Source organism: Pan paniscus, chromosome 20 (genome assembly GCF_029289425.2).
Source record: "Pan paniscus chromosome 20, NHGRI_mPanPan1-v2.0_pri, whole genome shotgun sequence".
Classification (NCBI taxonomy): Eukaryota; Metazoa; Chordata; class Mammalia; order Primates; family Hominidae; genus Pan; species Pan paniscus.
This window is the reverse complement of record NC_073269.2, coordinates 51,251,422-51,278,114: the sequence shown is the minus strand read 5'-3', so window position 1 is coordinate 51,278,114 and position 26,693 is coordinate 51,251,422. Positions and strand designations below refer to the sequence as shown.

Genomic DNA, 26,693 nt, shown 5'->3' with positions numbered 1-26,693 from the left:
CCCTCCCCTCCTGCAGCTTAACCCGCAGCTGACTTGCCATTCAGATCTCAACTCGAAAGTCACCTCCTGGCCAGGCGCGATGGCTCACACCTGTAATCCCAGCACTTTGGGAGGCTGAGGCGGGCGCATCACTTGAGGTCAGGAGTTCGAGACCAGCCTGACCAATATGGTGAAACCCCATCTGTACTAAAAATACAAAAATTAGCCGGGTGTGGTGACACGTGCCTGTAGTCCCAGATACTTGGGAGGCTGAGACAGGAGAATCGCTTGAGCTGGGAGATGGAGGCTGCAGTGAGCCAAGATCGTGCCACTGCACTCCAGCCTGGGCAAAAAGAGCGAAACTCTGTCTCAAAAAAAAAAAAAAAAGTCACCTCCTCTGAGAAGCCTCTCCTGACCCCTTTCTGTAGCAGCAGCCCCATCCCCATCCCCCACACCACGCCCAGGCAACACTCTGCCTCCTCACTGGACACATCCCAATCTCTAAGGATCTACTTGCTCGTTTTCTGTCCTAGACCAAGGGCTCCCTGAGTCTAGGGACGTCACTGTGGTGTCTGTCGCTGTAAGTCTATGAATGAACGAATGCACCGACTCACTCTGGGAAATGAAGACAACGTCCACCCTTCCCTTCTCCCCAGAGAACCACAGGCTGGAGGGAAGGGAGCCCGCAATGCGTCCTGGAAAGTTAGCCTGCTCAGGGGAGGCTGGGATGGCCGGTCCTTCCCTCTCAGACCCCCGTGCCCTCCTCAGGCCTGCTGAGAGGCCGTGAGTCCTGCAGTTTCCTGGGTGAGAGGGGCTCTTCTCTGCCCTTCCCGGCAGGGAGGCACCACCATTCAGCCAGCGGGTACCGTGGCCACATGCTGCAGGATGGCCAGCTGCAGGGGGCGGGCTGGGCTTACATAACCAACAAGGAGCCAGGCCTCCAGACCCCAGGCCTCAGGCAGGGATGTGGGCAAGGCCTGCCCACTCCAGTGAAGGGCGCAGATGGCAGGTGCCACAGGCCTGCCTTCCCTTCCCCTCGTCCTGACCTTCCCAGCTGCCTGCCGCAGCTGAAGATCCTGTTACAGAAACAGATGCGGTCAGAACACACTCCTGGCTTTCCAAGTCTCTTGGGACGGAAGGAACAAGGCAGATTGGGCGCACCTTCCCTTATGCCACAGCGCCTCACACACAGCAGCTGCATGTAAAGTCAATGGCAGGCTTGGATGAAAGGGTAAGTCAAGGCCTTAATCCCTGGGTCCCCAGTCAAACAGTGTGCTAAGCACCCGAGTCCCCCCATGTGACACACAACTTTTTTTCTTTTTGAGACAGAGTCTCACTCTTGTCACCCAGGCTGGAGTGCAGTGGCACAATCTCAGCTCACTGCAACTTCCGCTTCCTGGGTTCACGCAATTCTCCTCCCTCAGCCTCCCGAGTAGTTGGGATTATAGGCACCCGCCACCACACCAGGCTAATTTTGTATTTTTAGCAGAGACGGGGTTTCACCATGTTGGCCAGGCTGGTCTGAACTCCTGACCTCAGATGATCCACCCGCCTCGGCCTCCCAAAGTGTTGGGATTATAGATGTGAGCCCCTGCGCCTGGCTGCAACTTTTAACGATAAATAATTATTATGAGCAATGGCAAGCACTTACATATACTACCTCATTTACTGTCTTCAACAACCCTAAGATAGGTAGGGTTTATTATCCCCATTTCAAATGGGGAAACTGAGGCCACAGAATCAGTAAAAGTCAGAGCTGGGATTCGAGCCTGAGCAGTCTATGGCTCCACAATCCTCACTCTTAGCCAAACCCTTGACCTTTCTGTTCATGCCACAGTTTGGGGTACAGCTATCCCTCCCCCATCCTTTCCAAAGGAGGAAACTGAGGCGCAGGGAGATGGAGCATGTGCCAAGGACACACGGCACAGGCAGGCCTGACTTCAAAGCCCACTTCATCTGGTTGGTGGACCCCATGCCTCACCCAAGAGTTTAAGGCGTTCAATATTCTGACCCAAGCCAGGTACCTACCCACCAGCCTCGCCACTGTCTCCTCTGTTCCAGCCTTGGTTTATTTCCTTCCAGACCCTTCTCTCAATCTGCAGTGCTGCTGTCTGCTGGTTGGCCAACTTGTTTCCCACACCTCCCTCTCTCTGGACAATAAGCCTGGAAGGCAGGGCCGGGCTTGCCTTGCCACTGCTGTGTCCCCAGTACAGGACTGTGCACTGAGCTCAATACTCGCTGAATGCATGCCTGAACCACTAAGAAAACACAACCAATCCTGTGGTGGAGACTAATAACACTCTCAGAACACAAGTGCCCAAGACTGTCCCCTAGCCCAGGGCTTTCTGCTGGGATGTGTAGGGGGAGTTAGGGGGTTCCTTTATGGCCTCCATAAGCCCCCCAGCTGGAAGGAGCTTCCCAAAGGGATGTACACATCTGAGGACACTAGTGACTTTCTGCCTTGTGATGTGAATGCACCTTCTGAAAATTTAATTTTTTATATTTTGTGGAGATGGGGGGGTCTCACTTGTTGCCCAGGGTGATCTTGAACTCCTGGCCTCAAGTGATCCTCCTGCCTCGGCCTCCCAAAGTGCTGGAATTATAGGTGTGAGCCACTATGCCCAGCCTGTGAATGCACCTTCTAAACACATGTAACAGCAACCTAGTGAGGGCGTGGCCTTTGCAGTCAGACCTTGTATTTGGGGGTGCCTATTTGGGGTGTCTGCAGAGCCTCCTTCTCTAAAAACTGCCCTCCACCCCAACAAGTGTGGGCTGGCCCTCTACCGCCCATTTGACAGGGAGGATGTGGGGTCCTAGCTAAGCCTGCATGAGCTGCCCGGGTCAGGGGGCTGGACTGGGTGGTCCTGTTCCAGACACCAGGAGGGCTGGGCTTGTGTGGCCCATGGCCAGCCTAGTGGAAGAAGTTCTGAAGAGAGAAAGAGGAACAAGGAGTGCACGTGTTCCAGAGAGCAGGTGGCAGACCTGGTTCCTGCCAGCTTTCAGGACCCCTGGGAACAGGCAAAGCCTGGCCTCCATCCAATGAACACCCTCATTCACCTCCTGTGGCCCCAGGTGGATTCTGGCCCTGATAACTCAACAGACCCCAGTTGACACAGGCAATGGCTCTCGACCCTTCATGGCTGAGTCTCCTCATCTGCAAAATGGAGCCAATGAGACTGAGACTGACACACAAAGACTTCTAAAAGCAGCCACTGAACTCTCTTGTGTAAAGCGTCTAGTGTGGGGCTGGCGCGTGGCAAACGGAAGCCCCGGTTATTGCAGAGGCCAACGCCTCAGCAGCCCCCGGGAGAGTGGATGCTGGATGAGCAAAGAGCAAGCAGAGCCACCAGCTCCAGCCAGGGGCCCCCAGTCACCACCCCACCTGCTGCCTCCACCTGCCCCTGGGCTCTGAAACACTGACCACGCCCACTCCTGTCTGCCCTGAGACAAATATTTACCCAGGGCTGGGCACCTCATGGTGCCGAAGTGAAGAGCTGGGGATAAATAATCACCAAGAGTGGTGAGGCGGCAGAGAGAACTCTCTGAGGGAGCTCACAGGGTGGAGGGGAACGCAGACTCAGGGACAAAGGCAGCGATGGCCCAGGGCTGACCCTGCCTCCTCAAATCAGAGGCAGCACTGGGGCCAAGTAACTCTGTTCCTCAGTCTCCCCATTTCCAGCTTTGCCATGAAGAGTCAAGAGGACAGGAGGCAAAGCTCTCTGAATGCCTGGTGCCTGCAGACAGGCTCTGCTACCATCGTGCAGGGCAGGGGCTGGGCTCTGGCTGCCAGGAGTGAAGTTCAGATTTGCCACTGACTAGCTGTGAGGAGCTGGATCTCTCCTTCATTGGTAAAATGGGGCAGCAATTCCACCTACCTCGTGGGATATGGATGGGATAAAACCAGCTGATGCACGGAGGGCTCAACGCCATGCGTGGCACCCAGTGGGTGTTCCACCAACGCGAGCTATTATGATTCCTGTTACGAATCTACAGGCCCACGGTGGCCCCCATACAGCCCTAACTGCTCTGGCACTGCATGAGAAGGCTGGCCTTTTCTACTTTTTTTCTAAGGGTAATGCCCATCTTCCTGCCCTCACCCTCTTCAGAAAAGACATGCCAACACTTGAGCTCCCAGAGGGCCGGGTGGGCCTCACATTTCTCTGTGAGGGCCCTGCCGGCCGCACATCCCCAGCCCTGCACACTATGGAAGGGGTGTGTAGTTAGGCACTGACTCTTCTCTAAGTTGTCGAGGGCAGGAGCTGTGACCCCTCCCTCTGCCACAGAGCCCAGCACAGGTAAAGGAACCTTGAACACTCAGGCATTAGGGAAAGTATGAGGCTTTGGGCTCACATGGCCTTGGGGTCCAGGTCCTACTCCAGAAAGTCCTGGATACCAGAATCCATTTCTTCCTCTTGACCCCAACTGCCTCAAGCTCATCAGTACCTGCTTCACCCAGCACCTGCTTCACCCAGCACCTGCTCTGTGCCCCGGGCAGGGTCATGCTGGAAACAGCGTCCAAGACAACCCTAATCCTGGTCTCTGTCCACACAGGAGTCCTGGTCCAGTCGGGAAGGCAGACCCATCCCCAGACAGTGACAAGCCAGAGTAGGTAGAGCTGGGGCAAAGGAAACCCCTAACCCAGACTTGGGGTTGGGGGCATCCTGAAAGAGGGACCATCTAACACCACTGGCCACTGGAGGGCAGGGACTGTGAGTCTTGTTCGCATTGCCCCCCAGAACATAACTACACTAGGCACACAGCTGCTGCTCCCCTAAGCAGGTGCTGAAGGAAAGACAGCCAGGAAGGAGACTCTTGGAGAACAAGCAGGAGTCAGTCAGGTAAAAGGTGGCGAGAGCCACTTCAGAAAGATTGGCATTACCTTGAGAAGCCAAATGTACTCATCAACTATGACCAGCCATTCTGCTCCTAGCTCCAGACTCTAGCCAAAGTCTTGCTCACGCCCCAGATGAAATGTATCAGAAGGTAATCCCACGCCTGTAATCCCAGCACTCCAGGTGAAATGTATCAGAAGGAATCCATGCCTGTAATCCCAGCACTTTGGGAGGCCGAGGCGGGCGGATCACTTGAGGTCAGGAGTTTGAGACCAGCCTGACCGACATGGTGAAACCCTGTCTCTACTAAAAATACAAAAAAGTTAGCCAGGTGTGGTGGCGGGAGCCTGTAATCCCAGCTATTTGGGAGGCTGAGGCAGGAGAATCGCCTGAATTCAGGATGCAGAGGTTGTAGTGAGCCAAGATTATGCCACTGCACTCCAGCCTGGACGACAGAGCGAGACTGTCTCAAAAGAAAAAAAAAAAGAAAGAAAAGAAAAACCAAGACCCAGGAATTTCCTCACAATACCATGTTTATGAAACTCAAAAACAGGCAGAACGAAACACCATGCTTTTCAGCATGCAGACATGGTTGATAAAACTTTTAAAAAGGCCACCTGATGACCCTTTCCCTTTTTATTGAACCTGACACACCTGTCCCTCACCCATCCACCCCCTCCCCCCGCAAAAAATAAAAAACACAGAATGACAATGACAACAGTCAGGACAGTGGGCTCCCTCCACCCACCCAGAGGCAGAGGTGAGTTAATGGCAATGTTCTCACTCTGAAATTAGGAGGGAGGCTCACAGGTCTCCAACATATTACACTTCAACAACTTACATGTACATTACACATACATATTCCATATGCCAAGAAGATAAATGGGCTGGGCAAGGTGGCCCATGCCTGTAATCCCAGTACTTTGGGAGATCGAGGCAGGCAGATCACCTGAGGTAGGGATTCGAGACCAGCCTGGCCAACAAGGCAAAACCTTGTCTCTACTAAAAAAATACAAAAGTTAGCTGGGCGTGGTGGTGCGCACTTGTAATCCCAGCTACTCAGGAGGCTGTGGCTGGAGAATCGCTTGAACCCGGGAGGCAGAAGTTGTGGTGAGCCAAGATTGCACCACTGCACTCCAGCCTGGGTGACAGAGTAAGACTCTATCTCAATTAAAAATAATAATAATACTAATAATTAAAAAGCAGAAGGGAGGGAGAAGAGTGTTGCAACAGACAGAACAGCATGTGCAAAGGCTCAGAGGAGACAGAGCTCTTGGAGCCTCGGGGAACTGAAGATCACTGTCAGGGTCAAATGAAGCATACAGGCAAGACAATCCGGCAGAGGACTCAGCAGAGCTGGGGGCACCGAGGTGCTTGACAAGGGTTTGCTGAGTCATTTAGTGGCTCAATGCTTCCTAGCACTGCCACCCACCCAAGTCCTCAGTAGGTGACAGGGCCAGGCTCAGGAAAGGGGGCCTCTGAGGAATGCCCAGCGCTCATCGGTAGACATTCAGTCCTGCCAGAACCAGGCAGGCTATTTCGGGCCACCTGCCTCAGGCTTCTGGTCATGGGTACCAGATGGCCATCTGAATTCAGAGGCTTTAGGAGTGCTTTAGTTTGGAATTTTAGAAACTGTAAGCCGTTTACTGGTCCAGCAAAGGCTCCAGTGATGGAAACCAGGTGCTTGGAATTTCTTACTGCCCACCCTCACCTTCCTCCTTCATAACAAAAGGGTAATGCCACCAACCCTCAGAGGTCTGTTTGGGAACTAATGAACATATTTTCATTCATTCATTCTTTATGCAACAACCTGGGCTAGGCAGACAGCCGTGAACAAAACAGGGCTGGTCCCTGCCCTCAAGGACTGTGAGGAAGGCAAACAAATCACCTAAAAATTTACCAGTTATAAGAAGAAAATGCATATTATAGGGAAAAACACAGGGGATACAAATTCAGATTTGGAGGAATAGTTAGAAAAGACCCATAAGAGAAAAGAACATTTCGACTGAGACCTAAAAGATGAGTAAAAGTAAGCAATGTGGCCAGGTGCAATGGCTCATGGCTGTAATCCCAGCACTCTGGGAGGCCAAGGCAGGAGGATCACTTGAGCCCAGGAATTTAAGACTAGCCTGGGCAACACAGGGAAACCCCGTCTCTACAAAAAATCCAAAAATTAGCCAGGTGTGGTGGTACGTGCCTGTGGTCCCAGCTACTCAGAAGGCTGAGGCGGGAGGATCACCTGGGCCCAGGAGATCTAGACTGCAGTGAGCCATGACCACGCCACAGCACTGCAACCTGGGAGACAGAGCAAGACTCTGTCTCAACAAAAAAAAAAAAAAAGAAAAAGAAAAAGGGAATTCATTAATTCCTTCAAATATTTATTGTTGTCTATTCTATGCCAGGCACTATTCTAGGTGCCAGGCTACACTGGTGAACAAAACAGCCAGACATCCCATCTCAAGAAGCTTACACTGGAGGGGGACAGGAGGCCATAAGCCAACAGGAGCCACACAAAAGTCCAGGCCATCCTTCCAGACAGAGGGAAGAGTCGGTTCTGAGGACCCTCCAACAGGGCAGAGGGGCAGCAGAGCTGAGGCTGCAGATGCAGGTGGGCGACAGATCCTCAGGGCAAAGAACAGTATTCCTGAAGAGTCAGGAAGCTACTGGAAGGAAACAGCACATGACATACAGGACCCTCATACAGAGGGTGCTGACGACGTGGTGGCCACGGCTGTGGGAGACGAGGGAGTCCAGGCTCCTGCTGAAACTTGAGGCTCCTGGGACTTGCTGAGCCTCCATAGCTGTGGTGGGCTGGATGTGTCCAGGGACCCAGGCAGGGCTGCCCTGGCTTCTGCCATCTTCAGCAAGTGACCAATGACCCCAAGTAGCAGTTTCTTATCTGCAAAAATGTGGGGCACCAGCGGGTTCACCGAGTCACTCAGCCTGGTGCTCAGCAAATGGGGCTGGAGTTGTGGTTACAGTGGACCTTCTGTAACCTGCTAACCCTTTTCCCAGGCCGGGCCTCCACTAAAGCACCCTCTCTCCTACACTGCAGGGCCTCCAAGGCCTGGGCTGCCACTGCCTCCTCTGCCCTCTCTGAGGGCCCCCAGCCCTGTGTTTCTCCATCCCAAGCTGTTCACACTGAGATGGGGCTTTGCTATGATGACTCAGTGAAATAGCAGAGGAGAAAGTGCTTCTCTTTAGTGTCCTGCACCCCTGTCCCCCACCTTTCCTGCAAGGCAAATGATAAATGAGGACAAATATATCTGCACAATGAAATTACATCTATCTTCAATAGAGGAGTCCTTATAAAGGTCCCAAAATAAAAATAGGCAAAGGGCATGAAGAACCAATTCCCAGAACCATGTAACATGTTAACAATAAACAGGTTAGGTCGGGCGCAGTGGCTCATGCCTGTAATCCCAGCACTTTGGGAGGCCAAGACAGGAGGATCACTTGAGGCCAGGAGTTCGAGACCATTCTGGGCAACATAGCGAGACCTCATCTCTACAAAAAACAAAAAAGGCCAGGCACGGTAGTTCACGCCTGTCATCCCAGACTTTGGGAGGCCAAGGCGGGTGGATCACCTGAGGTCGGGAGTTACAGACCAGCCTGACCAACATGGAGAAATCCTGTCTCTACAAAACATACAAAATTAGCCGGGTGTGGTGGTGCATGCCTGTAATCCCAGCAACTCGGGAGGCTGTGGCAGAATCGCTTGAACCTGGGAGGCGGAAGTTGTGATGACCTGAGATCGCGCCATTGCACTCCAGCCTGGGCAACAAGAGTGAAACTCCATTAAAAAAACAAAAAACCAACAAAAATACAAAACAAACAAACAAAACCGAAGTTAACTAGTAGTCAAAAGAACGCTCGCTAAAACAAGGCACCATCTTAACATCAAGGCACCCACATGCAAATAGTATTCATTCAATCATTAAAAAAAAAATCTGGCCAGGCGCAGTAACTCACGCCTGCAATTCCAGCACTTTGGGATGCTGAGGCAGGCAGATCACCTGAGATCAGGAGTTTGAGACCAGCCTGGCCAACAGTGAAACCCCGTCTCTACTAAAAATACGAAAATTAGCCGGGCGTGGTAGTGCGCGCCTATAATCCCAGCTACTCGGGAGGCTGAGGCAGGAGAATGGCTTGAGCCTAGGAGGTGGAGTTTGCAGTCAGCCAAGATCACGCCACTGCACTCCAGCTTGAAGGACAGATCGAGACCCTGTCTCTGGCCATGGTTTAAACCTCAAAAGCAGAAAAAAAGAGAGAGACCCTCTCTCAGAAAAAAATCTAAAGCTACAGTGGTGACTATGACGACAGAACCCTAGCCCTCAACACTCACTGTCCAATGTGGGCACAGCCAGTATCTGAGACTTCCAATGTTCCTTCCCTTTGACCTGGTAAAATCACCTTCTAAGAATTTTTTCTAAGAAGGCTACCCGTGGGATGAGCATGAAGATTTATGGACAAGGACGAACATCACTGCATTATTTATGCAACTGAAAACTGGAAAGGACCTAAACGCTCAGCAATGCGGAAATGGCTAGAATGAATTACAACAGCCCAGTGATGTACTTTAAATCATGCTTTCTAAAAAAACGGAAAAATGAAGTGCAGAAGCAGGATATTCAACTGTATCTACAGTATCCTCACAGCTTTATTTTTATCTAGCTGTGGCTGTTAATCTAGCCAGAGAGAAGAGACGGGAAGGAAATGCACTGGCATTACACGCTGAAAACATCCCAGGTGGTGCAAATCGCTCAGCTGAGAAGTCCTGCATCCGGGATACACGTATATAGAACTCTCACAACTCAATAATGAAGGGACAAACAATTCATTTACTTATTTTTTATTTATTTATTTATTTTTGAGACAGGGTCTCCCTCTGTCACCTAGGCTGGAGTTCAATGGCAAGACCACAGCTCATTGCAGCCTCGACCTCCTGGGCTCAAGCAATCTTCCCACATTAGCCTCCCAGGTAGCTGGGACTACAGGCATGAGCCACCAGGCTTGGTTAATTTTTTACATTTTTTATAGAGATGGGGTCTCACCATGTCGTCCAGGCTGGTCTCGAACTCCTGGGCTCAAATGATCTGCCCACCTTGGCTTCCCAAAGTGCCGGGATTACAATTGTGAGCCACTGCGCCTGGCTCCCCTTTTTTTTAATAGAGACTGGGTCTTGCTATGTTGCCCAGGCTGGTCGCGAACTCTTCGGCCTCCCAAAGTGCTGGGATTATAGGCATGAATCACTGTGCCCGGCCAGCTCAATTTAAAAATGGGCAAAAGAACTAAAAAGACATTTCTCCAAAGAAGATACACAAGTGTTCAGCAAGCACATAAAAAGATGCTCAACATCAGCTGGGCACGGTGGCTCATGCCTCTAATCCCAGCACTTTGGGAGGCCAAGGTGGGCGGATCACGAGTTCAGGAGATTGAGACCATCCTGGCTAACATGGTGAAATCCCATCTCTACTAAAAACACAAAAAATTAGCTGGGCGTGGTGGCGGGCGCCTGTAGTCTCAGCAACTTGGGAGGCTGAGGCAGGAGAATGGCGTGAACCTGGGAGGCGGAGCGTGCAGTGAGCCGAGATCACGCCACTGCACTCCAGCCTGGGTAACAGAGCAAGACTCCATCTCAAAAAAAAAAAAAGCTCAACATCATCAGCCATAAGGAAATGCAAATCAAAAGCACAACGAAGCCTGAGCAACACGGTGCAAACCCATCTCTACAAAACAATTAAAAATAAGAAAATCAGCCAGGCACGGTGGCTTGTGCTTGTTTCTAGCTAATCTGGAGGCTGAGGCAAGAGGATCACTTGAGCCTGGGAGGTGGAGGCTGCAGTGAGCTAGGATTGCACTACTGCACTCCAGCCTGGGCGACAGAGGAAGACCTCATCTCAAAACAAACAGGCCAGGCGCGGTGGCTCACGCCTGTAATCCCAGAGCTTTGGGAGGCCGAGGCGGGTGGATCATTTGAGGTCAGGAGTTCAAGATCAGCCCAGCCAACATGGTGAAACCCTGTCTCTACTAAAAATACAAAAAAATTAGCTGGGCATGGTGGCGCATGCCTGTAATCCCAGCTACTTGGGAGGCTGAGGCAGGAGAATCGCTTAAACTTGGGAGGCAAAGGTTTCAGTAAGCCAAGATCCTGCCACTGTACTCCAGCCTGGGCAACAGGAGCGAAACTCCATCTCAAAAAAAAAAAAAAAAAAAAAAAAAAACAGCTGGAGGGGTGGCCGAGGAGAGCAGCAGGAGCCTGGACCCAAGTGCCAGGGCATCCTTGGGTAAGTGCCGCCCCTCTCTGGTTACCCCTCTACCCCTGAGATGAGGAAGGGGCTGGTGCCAGCCCTGGATTCTTTTGACTGCGCTGGAAGGCAGTAAGCACAAGCACCTGGACCTAACAGCTGGTGGGAGGACATTCAGTCAGATGGGCCCGCCTGTTGGTGTCTGCTCCACCCCAGGACCAGACAGGATCAGGCCACTGTCAGACTTGGGCACTCTAAGCCGGGCTCCATGAGGGCGCTGTCCGTGGGCTCTGCCAGCACCAGCCCCAACTCCATTTTAATGGAACAACATTTACTGAACACCTGCTCTGTGCCTGGAGCTGTGCAGGAGACACAGCAGGGACCGAGAAAGCCCCGGCCCTGACCCCCTGGGACTTGTCCAGCGGGGAACACAGGTCCAGGCACAGCAAGGAAGGCAGCCCTCCAGGGAAACGGGAACACTGACTGTTCATTGTGATCACAGTAGGCAGAACCGGGCCAGGAAGCAAGGATCCCAAGCCCGAGACAGAAGGGGATTACAGAACACGGAGTGAGAACAGAGTCATGGAAGCTTGGCTGGGTGGCCGGTCACCCCTGACACCTGTGACACATGGGTCACAGGGAATGGGGAATTAGGTCACCTGCCACAAAGGTACAAGGCAGATCCATTATCAGAACCTTGCCTGCCACCCCGTGACAGGGAGGAGGTCCTGGGATCCAATCACTCCCTAAATGGTGCGGTGTCCTACATGGAGAGATGGGAAACGCTGACGCGCAGTGGGAAAGGACCCTGGGCACCATCCTGCCCCACAGAGAGGGCAAGCATCCTGGCCTATGACCCCCAGCAAGTCAACAGCAAAGACGGGCCTGTTTGCCAGTCCTGCGCTGCCATTCCCACCAGGCTGGCAGGGGGGATACCAGAGGCAGGCTTGGTACTCCCCTCCCTAAAGCTCCTCCTCCTCTCTGCCCACTTCCTTTTCTGGACCAGGGACTATGCGAGGGTAGGGACTGTCTGAGCTGCTCATGGCAAGGACTAAGACCCAGCATTGCATGCCACTTCCTTCTCCACCTGCCATATTGCGCTCCTGCCCAGAGCCAGGCCCAGTGCCACGTGGTCTGGGGCACTGGGGAATACAGTGGCACCAAACCCAACCCACCACTGCCTAGTGATGCTTCCAGTCCAGGGCAAGAGTATCAGCAGGCCCGCAGATAAGCAGATCGCTGGCCACCTGACCGGGAGCCCATTAGGAGGGCCAGGAAGGAAGGGTTTGCTGGCACCTGAAAGATTAGTGAGAGCCACCTGTGTGGGTGGGTGGGGCCGGTCTTCCAGGACAGGATGTGGGGAGCTGCCTACGTGTTCTAGGACTGAAAGGAAGCCACGATGGCTTGAACCCAGCAAGAGCATGGAAAGGTGATCTCGGTCGTGGCCGGCGATGGTGGCAGGAGCCAGTATACCTGGGCTTCCTAACCTGTTGCAGGGACACTAGATCAGAGGGAAAGGCAGCAGGGAGGTCACAAAGTGTGATGTGAAACAGGAATAGCAAAGTCTGCTTTTTCAAGAATGCTGTGGCTGCTAGGTGGGGAGCGGGTTGGAGAGGGAGCAGGAGAGCCATTGGGAGGCCCCTCCACCTGGCATGGCGGGGACAGCAAAGTGGAGGCAAAACAGACGCTGGTTGGCAAGGAATGAAGGAATGAATGCAGGAAAAAAGGACTCAGTGAACGAAATCTTCCTTCCCCACACCCCATGCTCCCTGACTGTCCTGAGCCCCAGTGCCTGGGTTACAAAGGCTTTGCGGCACCCGGCCTGGGTGCTCATAAGCAACCCCACTTTGCCCGGAGTCCTTAAGGTTCCTGGAGGCGTTCAGTGGTTCCACCCCTCACAGGAGCCAGATGGACAGGATGCAGCCCTCTGCAGCACTGGTCTAGGCAGGGGAGATGGGCCCGAACAAATAACAACAGAGCGAGGAGGCGCCATGGGAACCCAGACGAGTGGAGCAGAGCTTTGTCCGGGGATTAGAGAAGGCCTTGCCCAGAAGGCAGCACGGGAGGGGTAACAGCAGTTGGTCAGGAAGGGCAGGGGACTACTGAGGGGTGTGCAGGGCAGAGGCGCCTGCGTCTAGGCGTGGGAGGGGTAACGGGAATTGGTCAGGAAGGGCAGGGGACTATCGAGGGGCGTGCTAGGCAGAGGCGCCTGTGTCTAGGAGGCTGGGCGTTCTTTGGGAAAGGCCTCCCACACCAGGCCCACAGGTGTGGACTTTGTCCTGTAGTTACAGTGGAGCCCTGGGGGCTTTCTGAAACAGGACAGAGGATCAGAACCATTCAAGCTGCCGGGCTATAACCCAGCTCCTCCTCTACTACCTGTGTGGCCTTGGCACCTCTGTGAGCCTGTTTCCTCCTCCAAGATTAACGATGCATGTAAAGAGCTTAGCCCTGTTAAGCGCTCCATAAATGGGAGCTTTGAGTACCATCACCTCCATCACTACCACCAGGAGGCATGACCCCTGCAGAGTGTCACTTCCCTGCGGCTCGCTTTCACCTTTCGGCAGCCCCACTCTCCCACCCTCCCTCCCTGTTGTCCTGGGGAACCAAGCGAGTTCAGCTGTGACAGTGCTTTGCTTTGCAAAAGGGAAGACTGCACAGGACGCGAGCAGTTCTCCACTACATCGCTGACAGCAGCTGGTGAGAGCCTCGGAGACCGTGGAGAGAGGGAGGGGTGGGTGTGAAGGTGGCACACGAGTCCGACCCCGGCGGGTCCCAAGCGCCAGCTTGCTAGAGGAGCCCGCCCACCTAACCAGGGAACACATTCCCAGCTGGAACCCAACCAGCCCTGAGGGGAGCATCCGACTGCAGGGCTCCCGACCCAGGCTTCCGCTGCGAAGTGAGATGGGCGCTGGGCAAGTCACATGAGCTGTGCGGATGTCAGCAGACACTTCCAAACCTCCCCCCCCACCTTGAGGCAACCGCTCAGTACCAGCTGCCTAGAGGAAGGGAAGGGGTGAGAACAACTTCTGAATGCCTACTGTGTACCTCCATCCACCACCAATTCATCCAGTGTGAGACCCTGTGGAGGGCCAGGCACCATGAAGGGTGCTGGGGACACAGGTGAGCCAAGACAAAGATGGGTCCTGCCTTCATGGACCTTCCTACTTAATGTACGAAACATAGCCAAGCATGATGGATCTCTCGAATTCCTTTTGGCACCCAGCCTCTGCACCACCTTCTTGCAATTAGGGAAGCCCCTCCACATCTCCCACCTCCTCTTAGCTGAAACAGCAGACCCCAGCCTCCTGTGTGGCTCCAGCCCAGGAGCCTGACGTGGGCTCAGCCCTGGAGGTGCTGCGGCGGCTATGTAACAGGAGCGGCATCAGCTCCACACTGGATGCAGGGTGTGCTCCTGCTGGCGTGGGCCCCAGGCCTGGCTCTCTGGTCTTCCCAGAGAGTCTAAAAACTTTGAGAGAGTCCTCATCTGGCAAAATGGCTTCACAAATGGGGAAAATGGTCCAGGGAGGTCAAGGGACTTGCCCAAGGCCACATAGACCAAGTGTGGAGGAGCCGAAATCACACTCAGGCAGATGATCCTACCCGCTGGTCATCTAGCCCCACCTGCCTAACCCTTAACAGCCGGGGGAGGCAGGAACCAGTCAAGTTCAAGGCAGTGACCACCTCACTCAACTTTCCCATGTCCTCATGAGCACCTGCAACAGCCAGCTACTGTTCCAGCTGCTTTCCAAGTAGAGGCTAATTTAATCCTCAATCCCCATACAAATGGAGACACTGAGGCAAAGAAGCTGGGTGATTTGCCCAAGGGCAGAGCTGGGACTGGCACCCAGGGGGCTCCCGTGCTGCCTCTCAGGTTACTGCCATTTCACAAATATGGAACGAGGCCCGCTGCAGGCTCCAGAGTCTCCTCCTGGAACCCTTGGGCCAGATGTGTTTTAGAATCAGAATTTTCTGGATTTTATAAGACTGATCGGACACCGATATTGCGCTAAGCCACCAGAGGGGTTTGGGATGGTCTGTAGAGTTTTCTGGATCTGGGTACTGTGAGACCTGAAGGGACTGTGGAGGTGAAGTCACTGGAGAGGTCACCGGACTTCACAGCCCACATGCCTCCCACAGCCCACGCAGGGGCAGGATGTCCCAAGCAGGCCAAGGACACGCTGGCTGGGGGAGCACGAGGGAAGGGACTCAGATCCAAGGAGAGAAGGGAAGGGGAATAACAGTCACCTCAGAGGTGCTATGGGAAACAGTGGCATCGGCAAACCTGCTGGTGGAGGGAGGGCTCCGAGGAATCTGATGAAGAAGTCAATGAAGTCAAGTGTCAGCTATCAGCCAATATGAGGCTATGCCAAGCCTACAGCCTCCGGGCTCCTGGCTCACGGCCCCTCCCTGGCCTCCCTGTCTCAGTCTCACCCTATTCATGTCACCCCCACCCAGGGTTCTGTTAAAAACACCCACCATGCCCCTCCTTTTTTATTTTGAGACAGGGTCTCACTCTGTCACATAGGCTGGAGGGCAGTGGTGTGATCACAGCTCACTAAAGCCTCGACCTCCTGGGCTCAAGTGATCCTTCCACCTCAGCCTCCTGAGTAGCTGGGACTATAGGCACATGCCACCATGCCCGGCTGATTTTTGTATTTTTTGTAGAGACAAGGGCTCGTCATGTTGCCAAGGCTGGTCTTAAAACTCCTGGGCTTGAGTGATCTTCCCGCCTGGAGCTCCCGAAGTGCTGGGATGACAGGCGTGAGCCCCCCATGCCCAGCCCAGGCCCCTTCTTAAGCCCTCTGGGGCTCTCTGCTAGCACAGCCCATAAGGCCCCACACAGCAGTCTCTCCTGCCTCCTCCAGCCTCACCTCTGACCAGCCTGCCTCTACCTCAACTAAGTATGGCTTTTTTCTGTTCTTCAGACATACCAGGCTGGTTCTCTCTGCCTTCCACCCCTGGTGCACTCCTCCCACTGCTCCTCACCTGGCTAACTGCTGGATTTCCTTGTTGATGTCCTTTCTAGGAAGCTGCCTCTGCCCTGCCCTCCTGCACACCCTGTGGACCCACCCTAATCTGAGTCCTCAGAAGCCTGGTTTGCTGAGAATTCTTTACTGTGTGTCTCCCTCACTTGACTGTGACCCCCACAGAAGCATGGACTGGGCCTGTCTTCTGCCCTGACTCGTAACACGTGGCACGGCCACACCATGCTAAATGCATGACTGGTTACGGGGTCACCAAGTCACTCACGCAGCAAGAATATACTGAGCGCCTATCACATACCAGACACTGAGTAGCACAGGAAGAACACGTCCCAGAGGCCAAGGGTCAGAACAGCAGGCAATGCTGAGGACAGAGGAGCAGCACAAATCTCCAGGGACTCAAGCTGTCCACGAACCACAGTGACCCCCTCCTGCGTGCCCACCAGGCTGGGCCCTTACCCCACCTGTTTCTGTTTCTCATCCCTGCCACAACACCACAAAGCCAGCACTGTCGCCTCTATTTTATAAACGATTCTGGGTTATAGATGAAGAGACTGTATGGCACGTTGCACCAAATGCGGCCACTTGCGTCCAAGCACTCAGCCGCCACACAGGGGTTATTACTGCGCAGGCTTCGGCGCCAGGCTGGCTGCCTGGATTTGAATCCCAGCTCCACCACTTACCCACTGTGTGACCTCAGGAAAATTACTTTACCTCTATGGGCTCCATTTCCTCATCTACAAATTGGGGCAAACGGCACCTACCTCCTGGGGTGGCTGTGATATCTAAATGCGATAATACACAAAAGGCACTGAGACCAGTGCCTGGTACAGGCACATGGAAGGCAATGACTGGTGATGACTAAGGTCAGCCAGAAGGCAAGAATTTAACCCACCCTGCCCCCATGCCCCACTGCAGCAGGCGGCCGGCCCAGCTTGAATTTCTGCAGTTACCTTAAGGCAGGCATTTCAATGCTCACCTGTTAATTTGCTCCAAAAAAGGCTTTGAGGTCAATGCCAGCCACCCCTGAACTGAGGTCTGAAGGCAGGCTTGGGACTGAGTGATGGATGGCGGAGCAAAGCACACAGACAGCCAAGCGAGGTTTTCAGAACCACCTGGGGAGCTTTTGTAAAAACAGGTTTCTGGCCTCCGTGCTCAGTGACTGCTCCAGCTGCAGTCCGTCCAACACAGGGCATTTGGCCCCACAGTTCTTAATCCTCTTGGAGCCGGATGCCTGTGAAGGTTCGCAGAGCCCCAGTACTCGCTCCCAGAAACAAGCGCACACGCTCTCCCGCTGACGCACTCAAGGCTGGTTACCGAGTGCCAGCTGGGGGCCAGCTTCGCGCTCTTCCGGGAGTCAGAATGGGTGCTAAAGCCTGTCTGTAGGTCCCTGAGGAAGAGCTCTCGTCCTGGCACCAACTGGATTAACTACCACAAAAAAGTTTCCTGTAAATCCCACCATGCGGTGTTTGATCCCAGGAAAACACCCCAGTCCTTCGGACATGTGTCCCGTGCCCGAGCCCTCCTGTGTGCTAGACTAGGGTCACAGAGGTGACTCATACACAGTCTTTGCCCTTGAAGGGGGAAATAGATGCGAGCACAGATAATCACAGGCACAAAGAATCAGGCAGCCCAACTGCATGTACAGGCACAGAGAGCGGCGAGTCACAGTGTGCAAAGGGCCTGAGAGGGCAGAGGACAGGCACCAGCACAATACCACCACTAACCTGATCGTGCTCCAACAGGGCAGGGGGCTGGGGTGGTGGAGCCCCTGCTCCAGAGGAGACTCAGGCTCAGGGAGGAGCTGCAACTTGTCCAAAGTCATCAGCCAGTGTAGGCAGAAGCTGGAACTAACATGGCCAGTGTGGAATCTTGGTACCCCTGCTGCCTCTCCTACTAGTGGGCTGAGACATGCTGATTTAGTTTTAGCTCAGAGAGATTGGACAAATTGTCCACGGTCACACAACTTGGCAGAGACAAAGTCAGGCCTGGAGGTCAGGGACTGCTGGGGCACCCAGCCTGGAGGAGTGGGCCTCTGAGGGAAAGCAGGGACGCTGACGTGGGACACTATAGGAGAAAGAGGAGTACAAATACACAACACGGGCAGGAAACAGAAACAAAATGTTAGGGCTATAGGTGGGGGCAGAGGAGTGGTGATGACAGGAATAACAAGGGAGGCATTTGCTGGGCATTTACTATGGATCAGGCACTGTGTTATCTCACTTAATCCTCCCAATCACCCTATGAGGACATACTTCTGTCAGCTGCATTTTAGACACAGAAAAATCGAGGCAGAGAGAACAATCGCCAAAGTCACGTGGCTGCTCAGTGGCAGGGTCTACTTGCCAACTCCAGCAGCAGGAGGTGGAGCTGGGCCCAGACGGAAATCTGAGCAGATGCATCAAAGCACCCGCCTCGACCCTGTTCCCTACTCCCCAGCAGCTCCACCACGAATGCTAAAGCAAGCTGATTCTCTAACCTGGGGCCTCTTTCCACCACTGACAGATGCATGTCTACCTGTCCAGCCTGCTTTTAGGACTGAATCTGCAGCACGGGTTTCAATAGCCAACAGTATGGCATTTCCATGCCCTAGGATCCGCATTTAAGAACACCCTGCCCCTACCCCTCCCGCCGCCTTCCAAAGCTCAGGTGGCCAGAGATGGTAGCATGCTTGGGCCCCCTCACCCTGCCCTGCAGACACCTTGACTTCATGCAAGTTGCTTCCTAGTGGGCAAACCCCCAACGCACACACACTGGAGGACTGACGGTCAGGGAGCAGGGAGTGAGTCACCGGCAGGACTGGAGGAGGGGAGATGAGTCTCCCGGACTGTGGCTGGTGTCATGTGCTCTCATCACAAGTCCCTCTCACATGCCTATCTTTCCAACCCCACAGAGTTCAGCTGGGACTGAGGAGACCAGCCGAGCCTCAGGTCATTCCTGCAGTTTGGCCTGATGGGTTCCTTGTGTAAGTCTGGCCTTGGCCTTCAGAAGAGCTGAAGGGTCTGCCACAACATGATGGGGTGCAGTGCAGCCGGCTAGCTCGCTCCCCACGGGCACCCACGTGCCCAGCCTGGCAGTGCTGAAGCGGCCTCTTTCACTCACGATTCCCAGCCTGCCTCCTCCCCGAGCTTCCCTGCCCATCTACACACACCTGGCTGTGGCTTGCTGAGGAGACCTGCCCCTAGCAGGTTCACCCTATCCTCTGACATCCTGGTGGTCTGCAGGGCAGGGATCCCTGGCCCTGTTTCACAGGTGAGGAAACACAATGCTCTGCAAGAACCCATGCTTGCCAGAGGCCACAGAGCACACTGCTGCCCCACTGGCATCCCCACGCCAGGCTGCTCAGGCCCCTGACATTCAGCTACATGTCACTCTGCTAGGTGGCTCTCAGACACCACCAGGCCTCACAGGCCCACAGGCGCTCATTCAACAACTGAGTGTCCTTGAGGAAAGCGGAGAAGAGGATGGACTCGGCCTCTGCTCTCCCATTCCAGCGCAGGAGAGAGACCACCACCAAGAAAACAAGCACGCAACAGAAGAACATCAGACGGCCATTCACGTAATGAGGAAACAGCAGCCCCAGCAGGCGGAACCCCACTGTGGGAGATGGGAATCCGGATAAGCCTGGGCAGGCTCGAGACCCTCCCTCACAATCCCCCTCCTCCAGATCACCTCATCTCCAGGAATCCCCACACCCTGGGCCCCTGCAGGGCCTGAGGGAGCGCTCACCCTCAGGTAGACACCCCCCACAGCTCCCACCCGGCTGGGCCACCACTCTAGCCCCAGGGGTGAGGCTCTGCTGAAGGAGACCCCTGCACTGGGGTGCCCCCAGTGCTGCTTCCTCCTCACCCAGGGGCGCTCTTCCACCCCCTGGCCTAGGCAGCGCTCCAGCTCTAGCACGGCACAACAGCTTCCGGATAACTGAATCTCCCCCATTCAGACCTGTCAGCTCTTCTGTCACCCCTTGGCCTTGGGGTCACGCCACCCTTCCACTAGATCCACAGCTCAAATGACACCCCCTGTCCCTCCCCACAGCTTATGAGATTGATGCCAACAAATCTCCTACCTCTGTTCCAAGACCAAGCAACCCCTCCCTGCAGTCCTCCAGCCCCAGACCCTCTGGGCCTCTCACTTGGGCCTCCCCTTAGACCCACTTTCTGTACCATGATTCCTCTTCACCCTGGCGAACCCTCCACCTCCCACAGCCCCATGGCCAGTGAACCACTCCACTGTCCTCCCCAGCACGGAGCCTATCCCCTGCTCCTTGCTGTTCCCAGGCCCTTGGGTTTTCTGTCCTGCAAATCCCTTTGTCCAAACTCACCAACTTCACCAATGACCCCTCCCCTGCCCAGGCCCAAGATCATCCAACTCCTCACTGCCAAGCCAACTCCTCAAGCCCTCTTCCCAAACAGGATGGACCAATTCTTCCAGTCCAGTCCATGTCATCACCTCTGCAGCTCAGACGCACGGACTCCTCTAGAGTGTGAGTCCCAACCAGGCCTTACTGCCCCTCTCTCAACTGCTGGAATGAGAGACTCCCCCAGCCTGGAGAGTGTTACCCACTCTACCCCTTACCCAGGACAGACCAACCGGCACCCCTCCTCTAAACTCCTCCCAGCCAGGCTCCAACTGCCCCTCTTTTCTTGACAGATAGCCTTCTGCCTCTCCAGTTCTTTCACTGCCTCTTCAAGACTGCACGTGAAATGCCGGGCGCGGTGGCTCACGCCTGTAATCCCAGCACTTTGGGAGGCCGAGGCGGGCGGATCACGAGGTCAGGAGATCGAGACCATCCTGGCTAACACGGTGAAACCCCGTCTCTACTAAAAATACAAAAAATTAGCCGGGCGTGGTAGCGGGCGCCTGTAGTCCCAGCTACTCGGGAGGCTGAGGCAGGAGAATGGCGTGAACCCGGGAGGCGGAGCTTGCAGTGAGCCGAGATCGTGCCACTGCACTCCAGCCTGGGCGACAGAGCGAGACTCCGTCTCAAAAAAAAAAAAAAAAAAAAAAAAAAAGACTGCACGTGAAAACAAACAAACAAAAAACAAATCTGCCTGGATGACAGCTGCTATTTATGTGGCAGAAATTTATGAGGACTATCTTACTTCATCTTCACAACTACCCCATGGTAAAAAATTAGCACCTCCATTTGCACAGAAAGAAAGAGAGGCTTGGAGAGGAAAAGTGGCTTACTGAATGAAAGCCAAACCTGTTCTGGGAATCTGCAGACCAGAAACTTTACCCCCTAACGCCCAATCTGTGCCAGACTCTCTTGCTGCCCTCACCCCGACCCTTCAGCCCACAAACTGACCATCTTCCCCCTCGCACCTCACTCCAGGCCCACGCATTGACTGCCATCTCTCCCCTCTCCTGGAAGCCTCTGAAGCAGCCACATCCAGGCCCCACCCCATGCATGAACTCCTCCACACCAGCCCAAGATGACCAACACTGTCTTAATAACAATGACTGCCATCGAGAACACTCACCCTGGCCGATTCCTTTCCATATGTGACTTCATCCAGTCCTCTCCTAAATTCCATGGCAAGAGTATTGCCACCTACTTCACAGATGGGAAGACTGAGGCTCAGGAGTTAGGTAACCAGCCCCAGGTCTCAAACGATCTGACCTGGAGCCTCTGCTCTTGAAACACCCTGCTCTGCCTCTCCAGGTCTTTCCCCTTCCTGCTCTGGACTGGATATCACGCAATAGCCAGGGGGCATTCTGACTGTGCCCGGGTCCCGAACTAACCACCTATCCCTGGGGCCTAGAGCCCAAGGACTTGGCTGGCTCCTAGTGCCAAAACTCATTTTTTTTTTTTTTAAGACCGAGTCTCTGTCACCCAAGCTGGAGTTCAGTGGCGCAATCACAGTTCACTGCACTATCGACCTCCTGGGCTCAAATGATCCTCCCACTTCAGCCTCCTGAGTTGCTGGGACTACAGGCGTGCACCATCACACCTGGCTAATTTTCGTATATTTTGCAGAGACACGGTTTCACCTTGTTGCCCAAGCTGGTCTTGAACTCCTGGGCTCAGGTGATCTGCCCACCTTGGCCTGACAAAGTGCTGGGGTTACAGGCATGAACCATGGCATCCGGCCCAAAAGTCTTAATTTAACCACTGCCTCTTTAAGAATAACTAGCCAGCCGGGCACGGTGGCTCATGCCGGTAATCCCAGCACTTTGGAAGGCTTAAATGGGCAGATCACCTGAGGTCAGGAGTTCGAGACCAGCCTGGCCAACATGGTGAAACCCCAACTCTACTAAAAATACAAACATTTTTAGCCAGGTGTGATGACAGGTGCCTGTAATCCCAGATACTCAGGAGGCTGAGGCAGGAGAATTGGCCTGGGCAACAGAGGGAGACTCCGTCTAAAAAATTATAATAAGTAGCCAAACTGTCATTCATGATGGACTCCCTGTGTGTTCAGTTTCCAGTTACCATGTTTCCCACCCTCACATCAAAGCCACCAATTCCTCCATTGTCCACAGACTGGCAATAGTTTCTCCCCTTGCCCAGGGCCGGCAGATCAGCTTCTACAGAACCACGGCCACCACAGCCAGTCTGATCCCTCACTTCATGGGCTCCACCCAAGGGGGACTGACAGACTTCTCCAGCACAAAATGGACTCAACACTACCCTGCATGTCCCAAGCGACTTTCCACCTTCCCAGCCCTATGGCTCCAACACACTCCTTTCAGCTCCAACACTGACCTGACCCTCTCCAGTGGGCTGGCCCTCTCTCCCAACACTTCAAGTAGCCAAACTTTTTCATCTCTCTCACCTGCTACTGGCCAGCAAATCCAATTCCTGACTTGATAACATCCCCTAATTCTTTTTTTTTCTTTGAGCCGGAGTTTTGCTCTTGTCACCCAGGCTGGAGTACAATGTCGTGATCTTAGCTCATTGCAACCTCCACCTCCCGGGTTCAAACGATTCTCCCTGCCTCAGCCTCTTGAGTAGATGGGATTACAGGTGTGCACCACCATGCCCAGCCAATTTCTGTATTTTTAGTAGAAACGGGGTTTCCCCATGTTGGCCAGGCTGCTTTTAAACTCCTGACCTCAGGTGATCCACCCACCTTGGCCTCCCAAAGTGCTGGCATTACACGCCTGAGCCAATGCACCCGGCCATCCCCCAATTCTTTCTCAGGAAGGAACAAGAGGACCCTTCCGTAGCCATGTCCCAAACATCCTCTGCTCCTGAATGACTGACAGCCTTCCTTTTGCTTCTCTTTTTTTTGGAGGAGGAGGCGGCGGTAGGCGTTGGCTTTTCTTCTTAATACCACATTGCAGCAGGCGGCGGTGGCTCACATCTGTAATCCCAACACTCTGGGAGGCCAAGGAGGGAGGACAGCTTGAACCCAGAAGTCCGAGACCAGCCTGGGCAATGTAGTGAGACCTTGTCTCAATAAAAAAGAAAACATAAAAACCACACTGCCTCTTTCTCCCTCACCCAACCACAAATTGACCACCACCTCTGCTCCTCTTCTGGGACCTTATCTTGACTCCTTTTTACCAAGTCCTCTATAGCCACAGTCCAAGTTTATAGTCTCCCTCTTTCCAGCCAAGAAAGTGGCCAACACGACCACTCCTTGCCCCAAGGCTTGCAGACCAGCAACTTAACCTCTTTTTACCCCCATAGACCCATCAAACTCTTTCAACTGCCCTTTCAGGCCCAGTGTTGACCCGCTCCTCCTCCCAACTGCTCCTTCTCTCCTTCTCTGGTGGAACTACGAACGCAAAGGCTGCCACACTCTACATCTGACAAAACACCAAACTTTCTTTAATTGCTCATCGTTTTAAACCCTAAAACGATCACCATCTTTGTCTCGGGTGGGTGGGGTGCGGCAGAAACCAGATACTTTTCACCTTCCCAACTCGATAGCCACCCCCTTTCTAACAGATCCGGTTCTAAACTGACGACTGTCCCCTTATTCACCATTAGGTGCAATCTATTGAACGCCACCTCGAGCCGGGCCCTGCACCGATCCCTCCCGACTCCCGGGTCCCTCTCGAGCCCGCCCCCGCTTCACCCGCGGTAGCTACCATGTCTCCAGGGGTCTTTGGGCTCCACTGCTCCAGACACGATATCCTCGTCGGACGGGAATGTGACGCGCTTGGCTGCAGCCTTGAGGCGCCCATCGGCGGGGGGGGACGCGGGGCTGGGAGACCCGGCCTCAGCTGGGGCCTCTTCAATGTCGCCGTCCGCGCCCGGCACGGGCGGCGCCTCCTGCGGCGCGATCTCCATAGCCGCCGCCGCCTCCTCACGGGGGCCCCGGGGACATGCCCCGGGCCCCGGATTTGTCTCTCCGGGCCCGCCCGCCGTCCCGGGGCATGGGCTCCGCCGCCGCTTCAGGCGCCGCCTCCGTCCGCTCTCCTAGTGGTCGTAGTCGTCGCCGCCGGGAGCCCAAGCGCGCCTCCGCCGAGCCCCGCGCGCGCCTGCCCGTTCGCAGTCACACTTTCGCTCGAGGCTGGCGAGCCCGCCGCTTACTATAAGAAGCAGAAAATCGATTTCAGCGACTTGCAGGTAGAGTTGTCCCGCGGGTGACATGAAGAGAGAAACAAAGGGCAGGAAGGGCCACGGAAAAAAGAAACGTGAGCAGCGAATCTGCAGAGCCGGAACTGCAGACTATGAGGGGCGGGGCGAAGTAGACGCCGTCTCCAAGAGCAGCGCGCAAGCGCGAAGCTGAGCCCACGCCTTCCTGCCGGAGTCCAAATAACGAATATTCAGCTCCCGCACATTCGTCAAGAGCCCAGGGAATGGAGTACATAGAACTGAAAACACCTGGCGGGGCGCGGCGGCACACGCCTATAATCCCAGCACTTTGGAAGGCTGAGGCGGGAAGATCGCTTGAGTCCAGAAGTTCGAGACCAGCCTGGGCAACATAGCAAGGCCCCGTCTTTACAAAAAAATTAAAAATTAGCAAGGTCTGGTTACAGGAGCCTGTAGTTCCAGCTACTTGGGAGGTGGGAAGATCGCTTGAGCCCGGTAGGTTGAGGCTGCGCTGAGCTATGATCGCGCCCCTGCACTCCGACCTGGTAGACAGAGCCAGACCTTGTCTCAACGAAAGGAAAGAAATGGGCCGGGCGCGGTGGCTCACGCCTGTAATCCCAGCACTTTGGGAGGCCGACACGGGCGGATCACGAGGTTAGGAGATCGAGACCATCCTGGCTAACACGGTGAAACCCCGTCTCTACTAAAAATACAAAAAATTAGCCGGGCGTGGTGGCGGGCGCCTGTAGTCCCAGCTACTCGGGAGCCTGAGGCACGAGAATGGTGTGAACCCGGGAGGCGGAGCTTGTAGTGAGCCGAGATCGTGCCACTGCACTCCAGCCTGGGCGACAGAGCAAGACTCCGTCCCCCCTCCCCCCCAAAAAACGAAGGAAATAAATTAAAACATTGAGGCTAGACTAACTGATGAAGAGTGGTAACGGCATGAAGAAGTCGAAAAGAAAGGCGGATAGGAGCTGCATTCAATATATGAGTGCAGTTGATGGATGCTGACAGGGATACTCTGGAGACGAAGTCTCGGCCCCTTCGCTAGTCTCTAGTCTTCCATTTGCTCGCTGCAGTTACATCAACAGCTCTCTGTATCGGGGTAGAGTTGCATAAAATACAACTTAAATTACAATGCTAAAATAAATATGAGCCCATGAGCGGTATCATAGGCCTGATTTTAAAAAACAAAACCTAGGAGAAGGTAGAAATTCCAAAGGCGAGAGACGAATCTGCCAATCTAAATCCTGGGTGACAAGGCTGGTGGATCACCGAGGCAAGAAAGAACCAGCGTGAGCTCAAGCCACACCCCTAGGCTCAGACCCAACGCTTGACATTCGCCGCCGCACTTTCGCCACGCTTGCCGAAGCGCACCCGGCAAACTAGAGGAGGCGGAGCTGAAACCATAAAAGGGAACTAGGGCGGAGCGAGCCGCGTCGTCGCCAAGGCAACTCGGGAGCTAGGTCCGGGCCTCCGCGGAGCCGGCGCTGCGAATGGACTGATGGCCGCTGACGCTGCTCCTGGCGCGGTTCATCATCGGCCGCCGCACTTTCGCGACTGAGACGAAACGACACTCACCTTTACTTAATGGAAGGCTTCGCTTACATCCTGAACTTAAAGGAACTACAGAAAGGGACAGAAACTGCTTTCTTTTTAAACAATGCGCTGAAAGGTTACTAGTGACAGGAGGCTTAGTGAAGCGCGTGATGTGAACGGCCACGCTGCAAGGCTGGAGAGAAAAGAGGAGGGAGTGAAGTTGCACCCTGATCGCGAATCCTCGGCCTTTTATCAGGGGCGCCGCCACTCGGGGTCCGACCATTCGCCTCCAACGAGGGGACAGCGAATCTGCTGTCGTGTGCAGTCCGCAGCAACCACAGGTGGGGCAACAGGAGGAGCGCTTGGGCACGACCACGTGACCCAGCACGAGCCACCGCCCGCCCCAAAATGAAATCAAATCCTAATCTCCCAATCCCGGCATGCCGGTCACTCCAGCCTTTCCAGGAGACTTGCGGCCGTGCAGCCCCTACACCTTTATCTGGACTCCTGTCCTACTTGGCCCAGCTCCACTGGATTCAGCCCTTGGATACCCACCCTACCAGCCCCTAAAGATGACTCCATCCCCGTCGGTATAGTTAATTAAAGAAAAACAGGAGTCGAA

General features: G+C 54.4%; 1 protein-coding gene across 3 annotated transcripts in view; it reads right to left on the bottom strand.

Moving 5' to 3' along the window:
* Positions 1 to 26,692, bottom strand: part of PPP1R37 (protein phosphatase 1 regulatory subunit 37) — a 55,234-nt gene extending 28,542 nt beyond the window's left edge. For all 3 annotated transcript variants that reach the window (XM_003817535.7, XM_063600389.1, XM_063600390.1), the window contains exon 1: positions 24,085 to 26,692. In XM_003817535.7, coding sequence (XP_003817583.1) covers positions 24,085 to 24,286 — 202 coding nt within the window. In that variant the 5' untranslated portion in view covers positions 24,287 to 26,692. The remainder of the gene's footprint in view (positions 1 to 24,084) is intronic.
* Position 26,693: the final 1 nt, after the last annotated feature.